Source organism: Notolepis coatsorum, assembly GCF_963971535.1.
Source record: "Notolepis coatsorum genome assembly, contig: SCAFFOLD_58, whole genome shotgun sequence".
Taxonomy (NCBI): Eukaryota; Metazoa; Chordata; class Actinopteri; order Aulopiformes; family Paralepididae; genus Notolepis; species Notolepis coatsorum.
Genome location: NW_028173062.1, coordinates 822,415 through 832,990, shown reverse-complemented (window position 1 = coordinate 832,990; position 10,576 = coordinate 822,415). Strand labels below are relative to the sequence as shown.

Here is a 10,576-nt window from a genome sequence, read left to right as displayed (position 1 = left end):
GTCTGGTGGGTTAGTTATGTAGAGGGTCTGGTGGGTTAGTTATGTAGAGGTCTGGTGGGTTAGTTATGTAAAGGTCTGGTGGTGTTAGTTATGTAGAGGTCTGGTGGGTTAGTTATGTAGAGGTCTGGTGGGTTAGGGTTAGCAGGTATATGAGTTTCTAGGCCTTTACTCTAAAAGCAGTGTTATGTCTCCAGTTGTCCTACAATACTGTGCTGTTCTGTCTGTTTGTTGGTTTGTTTATAATTTGGACAGTTATCACACATGGGCCTGACAACCTAAATTGAGAAAATAGGCTACATGCAAATGTACAAATACAAATACGGAAACAAAATAGAGAGTTTGAAGAGGTGTTATTGTGTCGTGGCACTCTGATCACTTTAACATTTAAATTATCCAAATGTTCTCTCCACCCCCACCCTCACCCCTACCCCCACCCTCATCCCTACCCCCACCCCTACCCCCACACCCTCACCCCCACCCCCACCCCCACCCCCCACCCTCACCCTCACCCTCACCCTCACCCCCACCCACCCTCCCCCTCACCCCTCCCCCTCTACCCCTCACCCCTCACCCCCCACCCTCACCCCTCACCCCCCTCACCCCTCCCCCTCACCCCCCACCCTCCCCCTCACCCCCTTCACTCCCCCTCCCCCTCACCCTCACACCCCACCTCAGCAGCTCTCTCTCGCCCTTTCTCCGTCACCCGGAGGATCGGCCACCCCTATCAGAACAGAACTCCCGCCCAAGAGGAAAAAGCCGCGCACAGTCGTTCAGACCGGGTGCAGATCTGCGAGCTGGAGAGAAGCGCTTCCACCGGCAGAAGTACCTGGCCTCCGCGGAGAGAGAGCCACGCTGGCCAAGGCGCTCAAGATGACCGACGCGCAGGTCAAGACCTGGTTTCCAGAACCGCAGGACAAAAATGGCGGTAAGGGTCATCCACCCCCTCAGTACTACTCCTGCATGCTGCCTCTCTCTCTCTCTCTCTCTCTCTCATCTCTCTCTCTCTCTCTCTCTCTTCTCTCTCTCTCTCTCTCTCTCTCTCTCTCTCTCTCTCTCTCTCTCTCTCATGCTCTCTCATCTCTGTCTCACTCTCTCTCTCCCTCTCCCTCTCTCTCTCTCTCTTGCTCTCTCTCTCTCACTCTCTCTCTCTCTCTCTCTCATGCTCTCTCTCACTCTCTCTCTCTCTCCCCTCTCCCTCTCTCTCTCTCTCTCTCTCTCTCTCTCTCTCTCTCTCTCTTCTCTCTCACTCTCTCTCTCTCTCTCCCTCTCTCTCTCTCTCTCGCTCTCTCTCTCTCTCTCACTCTCTCTCTCTCGCTCTTTCTCTCATGCTCTCTCTCTCTCTCTCTCTCTCACTCTCTCTCTCTCTCTCCCTCTCTCCCTCTCCCTCTCCCTGTTTCGTCTTTCTTGCCTGTCATTCCATTTCTCTTGCTAAAATATGTGAATGCTTGAATTTTGCTTGTGGTAGAAAATGCTTACTGTAGCTTTTTGCAGTTTTTATTGTAAAACACTTGAAGAAGTATGATTGACTACAGATGAGGCTTTAGACAAGTTGGGGGAACAAAATATTCTGCTTAGCTTCCATTTGTTGTGTTTCTCTCAGACCATTTCTCTTGACCAAGCACAATTACTCCAGCGACTAAAATGCTTTTTGTAAAGTTGCTGTCTAAAGCAATATTGAGCCACTCATCTTGAGACTCTGCTTCCTGTGGAGAGAATATAAACTAAGTTGTTTACAGCCATGTTGAAGTAATGAGCGGCTAATCAGATTAGGACACGTCAGCTTCTTAAAGGGACAGAGCGCTTTTCAAAAGCTAATGATTACTTTATCATTTAAAGGCAAAATAATTAACTTTTCATTTATAGTCTAACGGATTACCATGTTTGTAGTATTTAGAAGTTTCCTTAAATTTGTCTGAATTGGGAATACGCTTGATTATACGCGCGATGATGGGTGTGAATTGCAGATAGTGGGGAAACTGAGAGGTTTGTCTGGCTGGGACAGGGGTGGGGCTAAAGGTCAGGGCAGGGGTGGGGCTAAAGGTCAGGGCTGGGGCAGGGGCGGGGCTAAAGGTCAAGGCTGGGACAGGGGCAGGGTTAAAGGTCAGGGCTGGGACAGGGGCGGGGCTAAAGGTAATGTTAGGGGTTTATAGTGAAAACAGAACTTCATTAAAGTTGTAGTATGTAGTTTCAATGTAGCATTATGTAGTCTTAAAGTTGTAGTATGTAGTTTTAAAGTTGCATTATGTAGTCTTAAAGTTGTAGTATGTAGTCTTAAAGTTGTAGTATGTAGTTTTAAAGTTGCATTATGTAGTCTTAAAGTTGTAGTATGTAGTCTTAAAGTTGTAGTATGTAGTTTTAAAGTTGCATTATGTAGTCTTAAAGTTGTAGTATGTAGTCTTAAAGTTGTGGTATGTAGTCTTAAAGTTGTAGTATGTAGTAGTATAAGTTCTTTCTCTCTCACTCTCTCTCTCTCCTTCTCCCCATCTCTCAGAACAGTACAGAACTTGATCACTTGAGGAAATACAGTATTATAAACAATATATTATTACTATGTTTCAAAATGTGACAAAATGGCAGTAAGGGTCACCCACCCTCTGTACTACTCCTGCATGCAGCTCCAAACAAAACAAAACAATCAAACAGAGAAATCAGAAGTAATCAGTACAGTACAGAAGGATTTTATTGTGTGATTGACAGTCTTTATGGTGGTTGTATTCCGTTGGATGTCCGTTTCTTGTCACAGCAGCTCACAAATCTTGCTGCTGTGTTTGCACATTGTTGTATTTCTCCCAGTAGGTATGGGAGTTTTGAGTTATTGTCCATGTTTTCAAAGTCTCTTTGGGTGTTTGCAATTTGTGGGAAGTATATGTCTCTGATGTCTTGGTATAGTGGGCAGGTTGAAGTATATGTCTCTGATGTATTGGTATAGTGGGCAGGTTGAAGTATATGTCTCTGATGTCTTGGTATAGTGGGCAGGTTGAAGTATATGTCTCTGATGTCTTGGTATAGTGGGCAGGTTGAAGTATATGTCTCTGATGTCTTGGTATAGTGGGCAGGTTGAAGTATATGTCTCTGATGTCTTGGTATAGTGGGCAGGTTGAAGTATATGTCTCGGATCTCTTGGTATAGTGGGAACTGTTGAAGTATATGTCTCTGATGTCTTGGTATAGTGGGCAGGTTGAAGTATATGTCTCTGATGTCTTGGTATAGTGGGCAGGTTGTAGTATATGTCTTTGATGTCTTGGTATAGTGGGCACTGTTGAAGTATATGTCTCTGATGTCTTGGTATAGTGGGCACTGTTGAAGTATATGTCTCTGATGTCTTGGTATAGTAGGCAGGTTGTTAAGAAGTGGAGCTCAGTTTCCACCTCTTCTTGTGTGCAGTGGGTGCACAGTCTGTCTTCTCTTGGGAGCCAGGTCTGCCTATGGCGGCCTTTCTCAATGGCTAGGCTGTGCTCGCTGAGTCTGTACCTAGTCAAGGATCTTCTTAGTTTTGGGTCAGTCACAGTGCTCAGGTATTCTGCCACTGTGTACTCTCTGTTTAGGGCCAAATAGCATTTCAATTTGCTCTGGTTTTGGGTTGATTCTTTCCAATGTGTCAAATAGTTTTCTCTTTGTTTTCTTATCATTTGGTTGAGTCCAGTGTGGTTTCTGTCTGGTGGCTATGTATGTGTTTGTGAGCAGAGTCCGATAGAACCATCTGGCTAAGTGGGCATCTCTCAAGGGTCTCTCTGTAGGTGAGGGCTTTGTTATGGAGTGTGTCTGGGTAGCTTTATTTTAGGTGATTATAGAATTTAAATGCTCTTTTTTGGATTTTGATAATTAATGGGTATCTTCCTAGTTCTGCTCTGCATGCATTATTTGGTGTTTTCTGTTGGGTGCGGAGAATGGATTTGCAAAATTCTGCATGCAGAGTCTCAATTGGCTGTTTATCCCATTTGGTGAAGTCTTGGATTGCAAGTGGGCCCCAGACTTCACAACCATACAGGGAAATGGGTTCTATGACAGAGTCTAATATTTTTAGCCAGATTTTGATTGGAATGTCTAGCTTGATGTTCCTTTTGATAGCATAAAAAGCCCTTCTTGCTTTGTCTCTCAGTCTCAGGTCGTTCACAGCTTGGTTGAATTTCCCTGTGGCGCTGATGTTTAGGCCGAGATAGGTGTAGTTTTTTGTGTATTCTAGGGAAATTGTGTCTAGGAGGAATTTGTGTTTGTGTTGTTGTAGGCTGGGCCTTTTTTGGAATATCATAACTTTAGGATTGGTTAGATTTACTGTCAGTGGCCATGTCTGGGAGAATTTGTGCAGAAGATCAAGGTGCTGCTGTAGCCCTTCTTTTGTTGGGGACAGCAGCACCAGGTTATCTGCAAACAGTAGGCATTTGACTTCTGTGTTTGCTAGGGGGATGCCAGGTGCTGCAGTTTGTTCCAATGTTTTTGCCAGTTCATTGATATATATGTTGAAGAGGGTTGGACTCAAACTGCACCCCTCTCTAACCCCACGGCTTTGAGGAAAGAAGTCTGTGTCTTTTTCCTCAATCCTCACAGCACATGTGTTGTTGGTGTACATTGACTTTATGAGGTCGTAGGTTTCCCCTCCAATGCCACTTTCTAACAGCTTGTACAGCAGACCCTCGTGCCAAATTGAGTCTTAAAAGGGGGCTTTCTCACTCAACATCGGGGTCGAATCAGCTCGGTGCCGTCCTCATTCCGAGTTCTGTGCCGAACTCCCCCCCCCCCCCCCCTCTCCCCCCTCTAGTTTGTGTACACACTTCAGTCTTGGTGCGCTCTGGGTTTTGTTTACGGTTTGCGTTTTGAGCTTGTACGCTTGCCGTAGTCGATGATGTCATGCTCGAAATGTAAACACAGGAAGTGTTAACACGAAGACTGGAGACTGGATGTTGATATAAAGAAACAAATAACTAATAAATATGAAGTTATATTTGAACCTTGTCAATATAACCCACCCCCCTTTTCTCACGAATGGAACTCTGTTGTAGAGTCCGCTTTTGATCGTTTTGCAGGGTTAACTAGGGTGACCAAACGTCCTCTTTTGGCCGGACATGTCCTCTTTTCACGCCCTGTCCGGGCCGTCCGGGGGGGGGTTTATAAATGCATGAAAATGTCCGGCTTTCACGGACCGTTTGCATATACTTAAATTGACTGGCGCATTGCACAGAATACTACGGTAATCTGTTGCGTGTGTGACGTAATCCCTGAGAAGCTTTGTGGGCGGCTCTACAACTACACTCACACACAAACAGAGGAAGAGGGGACAGAGTGGAGCGCAGCTCACATTCACAATGCCAAAGAATGTACTTTTACAGATGAACTGCAGAAGAAATTCCAAATGTACCGACCCGTCGGAACAAATGGGAGGCGAAGTTCACTAGTGCGCGCACTAAATCCGAAGCCAATGTGTTATAGCGCCCCACTCGACTCGATTGATGTCACACATGAAGCACTCAAATCAAATCCAGTACTGTGGTGTTTCTACAGACAGGAGTAACCACGGAGCAGTGACAATATTCCCAATCATAATAGTACTTTGACTGGAAGATGGGTGGCATGCAAACAAAATGAATCGAGGTTAAATACACCAAATGAGACAGCAGAAACCATTGCATAATATCTCATTGAAACATGGCAAAAAAAACGATTTGTCTGAAAAAGATATTTTTTAACAGGATTTTCTATTTTCTATTATTTCATATATTTTGTTATTTATTTTTGTCCAGTAAGACTTGAAAAGAGAGCTATTATTTTGTTACAGGTTGATTTTTAAGTAATTATTGTGCCATTGAGATTTGTCAGATAATTCTTGGCATAATCATCAAGCATGCTGATTGTTAACTTTGGTTTGGTGTGTCTTTGGTTATAGAGAGATAGTGTTGTGTTATATACAGTAAAATAATATAAATAATAATTGTATATCCATAGAGAGGAGGCATACTTTAAATATATTAAAACAATAATGCATCTTTGAGTAAACGTTGAGTATCGGCATGCGTTGCTCATGGGACCTCGATTCAGTCGGGTGCAGTGCAACCAGTCTGTGAGCAGAAGCATGCACATGCACGGATGTGCACACGCGTGCACACAGGAATGCGCTGCACCCGACTGATGCGCCAACTCGCTAAGTACTACTTTGCATAACAATATGGCCGGTCGTCAGGTGTGTTCAAATACGTTCTCAGATACATTCACACAAAACTTGTGAATGAAATGTGTTACATTCCATTCGTAGAGGCAATTAGGCACTGTCTTTAGTCTGTGCTATGCGAGGGAACATCTATGCGCATGCGCGGGAGCGTGCGCACGCGGCGTCATTAAAACATAGTGCAACCAGTCGTCCTATGAGCAACGCATGCCTGAGTATCATTAAGTATCTCGAGGCTGGGGGGGCATGTCCTCTTTTTTGGAAATCAAAATATGGTCACCCTAGGGTTAACAATAACGCTAAGCTAACGCTAGTTAGCTTAGCCTTTTACTAGTAACATTGCTCGCATCGATTATATTGAATGTCATTGATCTACTGGTCAACCACGGCCGACTGGTTGGGCACCACTGGTCTAATAGAAATAAATGCATTTGAACAAGAAAGTATAGTAGACAGCAATGGTTAACGCTAAGCTAACGGCTAACGCTAAGCTAACGGCTAACGCTAGTTAGCTTAGCCTGTTCAGAAGCTAACATTATCCCATCGCTTGTGGCAATTATATTGCATGTCATTGATCTACTGGTCGACCACGGCCGACTGGTTGGGCACCACTGGTCTAATAGAAATAAATGCATTCGAACAATGTATAGACATAGCAATGGCAAACAAAATTGCCAGGCCTAATGCGAGCCAGGGAAGTGTTGCGCTTTGTGCTTTGTAACGTGGCTTCATGTTTTCATCCACTGAGCTGTGAGGCTCCACATGCGACGTTGTGTGTGTCACGCCCCCCGCCCCCACTAGTGCGCACCCGAGACCACCTATTTCACCGGCCCAGGTTCAGCGCCCCCAGGGACGAATCAGCGGGGGGCGGGGACGGGGGACAGCGTTCTCACTCAGACAGACACACCCTTTTCTGATGCGAGCCGGTTCTGATTCGACCCAGAGCAGTGAGTGAGAAAGGGCCCTTAGCTTTTTGGAAGTCAACGAAACAGGAGTATACTTTGCTTTAATTTTTATTTATTTGGTTGTCGATTAGGGTGCTGAGGGTGAGAATGTGGTCTGTTGTACAGTCTCTCTCTCTCTCCCGCTCCCTCTCCCACTCCCTGTTTCTCTCTCTCTCTGACTTTATTTACACTATGCTTATTTGATAAACTGAAACTAATTATTTTCTGAGAACATCTTTATTGCCTTTACTCAAAACTGTCATTCCATTTCTCTTGGTAAAATATGGTCACAAATTGACAACAGTGAATGTTTGAATGTTGCTTGTGGTAGAAAATGCTTACTGTAGCTTTTTGCAGTTTTTATTGTAAAACACTTGAAGAAGTATGATTGACTACAGATGAGGCTTTAGACAAGTTGAGGGAACAAAATATTCTGCTTAGCTTCCATTTGTTGTGTTTCTCTCAGACCATTTCTCTTGACCAAGCACAATTACCCCAGCGACTAAAATGCTTTTTGTAAAGTTGCTGTCTAAAGCAACATTGAGCCACTCATCTTGAGACTCTGCTTCCTGTGGAGAGAATATAAACTAAGTTGTTTACAGCCATGTTGAAGTAATGAGCGGCTAATCAGATTAGGACACGTCACCTTCTTAAAGGGACAGAGAGCGCTTTTCAAAAGCTAATGATTACTTTATCATTTAAAGGCAAAATAATTAACTTTTCATCTAAAGTCTTTAAGTCTAAAGCATTTGCTGACTGGTGTGGATTGTAGATAGGGAGGAAACTGAGAGGTTGGGCTGAAAACCAAACTTCATTAACGTTGCACCATTTTAAAGTTCCACTATGTAGTTTTATAATTGCACTATATCATTTTAAAGTTGTATTATGTCGTTTTAAAGTTGCACTATGTCATTTTAAAGTTGTATTATGTAATCCTTGGAGAGACATTTCAATATCGGATGTGAAAATATTACATGGTATATTTTATATGGTATATAAGTCAATAAACAACTAATAAACTGGATCACAGGAAACATTTTGATCACAGGAACTTCATTTGAAGCTAGAAAGCTCCCTGACAAGTTCCTGGTTGAATTTTGTTGTTGTTGCTGTTGTTGTTGTTGTTGTTGTTGTTGTTTACAATATAAGGGCCTGCAATTTTGTTAAAATATTTACTATTCAAAGTGTCGTAACTCTTCAAATACTTACGTTTGGTTCACAGTGCCTTAAAATGACAAGATGAGATAAGACAAGATAAGATATTCCTTTATTGATCCCCTTGGGGAAATTCAGGCATCATAGCAGCATGGGGGATGGGGGGGGGGGGGGGGTACAGGTAGTAAAAACAACACAAGCAGTGTAAACAAATAAGTCAATATAATTTACTACTAACTAACTAACTGAAAAAATACAGTATTCACAGTGTCACATAAGGTGCAGTATGCATAAGGTAGTGTTATAATGTACTATCTAACTAACTGATTAGCTGATTAACTGATAGACTAATTATATGTAAGTATGTTTTATAAAGTAATTGCAGGCTCTACAAATATAAACACATTTCTCTCCCCATATTGCATATGTTTTTACATTTAGGCTAGAGTTCCCTCTGGCCTTCTGTTACATGGATTAAACAGATTTCAGTGTTAAATCAAACACACACTATCATATTTCAGTGTTAAATCAAACACACACTATCAGATTTCAGTGTTAAATCAAACACACACTATCAGATTTCAGTGTTAAATCAAACACACACTATGATATTTCAGTGTTAAATCCAACACACACTATCATATTTCAGTGTTAAATCCAACACACACTATCATATTTCAGTGTTAAATCAAACACACACTATCATATTTCAGTGTTAAATCAAACACACACTATCATATTTCAGTGTTAAATCAAACACACACTATCATATTTCAGTGTTAAATCAAATACACACTATCATATTTCAGTGTTAAATCAAATACACACTATCATATTTCAAACAAGACAAACTATGATATTTTTCAGCCCTGATATAAATTGGATAAAAATGGGATGTCCTTTTGTATTTGATGAATTCAAATATTGTATTTAAAAATAAACGACATGTGTGTGTGCGTGTGTGTGCGTGTGTGTGTGTGTGCGTGTGCCTGTGCGTGTGTGTGTGTGTGTGTGTGCGTGTGTGCGTGCATGTGTGTGTTGTGCGTGTGTGTACGTGTGTGTGTGTGTGACATCGTATGTGTGTGTGTGCGTGTGCACGTGTGTGTGTGTGTGTGTGCGCGTGTGCACCTGAAGGAGGACGTGCATGAGGGATGTCTTTGTGCGATGGCCACACTAGTAACAAGCATATGATCAAATCAACAGCGAGCAAATCAGATCATCATAATGCTGTTAACAGTAATGTGTGGCTAATGGAGGAGCTGCGTCTGAAGCAGCTTGAGAAGCTTCTCCACCTGCGACATTTTGCCCTTTCTTCTCTTACTATTGTTAACCCTTTCACTACCACACGACAGACGGTTAACCTTCTGTCGTGTGGTAGTGAAAGGTTAACCATCTGTAGTGTGGTAGTGAAAGGGTTAACCGTCTGTAGTGTGGTAGGGAAAGGGTTAACCATCTGTAGTGTGGTAGTGAAAGGTTAACCTTCTGTAATGTGGTAGTGAAAGGGTTAACCATCTGTAGTGTGGTAGTGAAAGGTTAACCGTCTGTAGTGTTGTAGTGAAAGGGTTAATCCTCTGTAGCGTAGTAGTGAAAAGGTTAACCGTCTGTAGTACGGTAGTGAAAGGGTTAAACTTCTGTAGTGTGGTAGTGAAAGGTTAACCGTCTGTAGTGTGGTAGTGAAAGGGTTAACCTTCTGTAGTGTGGTAGTGAAAGGTTAACCGTCTGTAGTGTGGTAGTGAAAGGTTAACCTTCTGTAGTGTGGTAGTGAAAGGTTAACCTTCTGTAGTGTGGTAGTGAAAGGTTAACCTTCTGTAGTGTGGTAGTGTGGTAGTGAAAGGGTTAACGAAAGGTTATGTATATAACCTAGTTATATGAGTACTGGCATCGCGTCCCGCTCTTAAGCCATATCAAGATATACCTCATCTCCTAGTACCTACTGTACTACATGAACGAAAACAAAACACCCTTGCACTTGACCAGGCCCCGCCCCAGTGGCCCACTACAAGACACCGGGCGTGGTCACCACTCACCCTTCCTCGGGAAGAGTTTTCCATCAGAAAAAAAACCCCAAGGGACTTCAGGGCACGCTAAGAGCGGGACGCTTAGCCAGTACTCATATAACTAGGTTATATACATAACCTATCGTTATATACTCGTACTGGCATCGCCTCCCGCTCTTAAGCCATATCGAGATATGGGGTAGAGCGGACGCGAGGCCCGACAAATGTACCCCCTTAGGACCCGTAAGCCCACATCAGGGGGGAGGGGAGTCCCGTCACCCCTCCTTCCTAGTGAAGAGGGTGCGGCAGTCAACTCCACCCAA

The 10,576-nt window shown here is 43.2% G+C and overlaps 1 protein-coding gene across 1 annotated transcript in view; it reads left to right on the top strand.

Annotated features, from left to right (window-relative positions):
• LOC311247909 (T-cell leukemia homeobox protein 3-like) overlaps positions 1–10,576 on the top strand; it is a gene marked incomplete at both ends in the record, with an annotated part of 98,635 nt that overhangs the window by 5,574 nt on the left and 82,485 nt on the right. Inside the window, 7 exon segments of the mRNA XM_084338892.1 lie at positions 676–737; positions 739–765; positions 768–797; positions 800–838; positions 841–897; positions 899–916; positions 918–925. Coding sequence (XP_084195018.1) covers positions 676–737; positions 739–765; positions 768–797; positions 800–838; positions 841–897; positions 899–916; positions 918–925 — 241 coding nt within the window.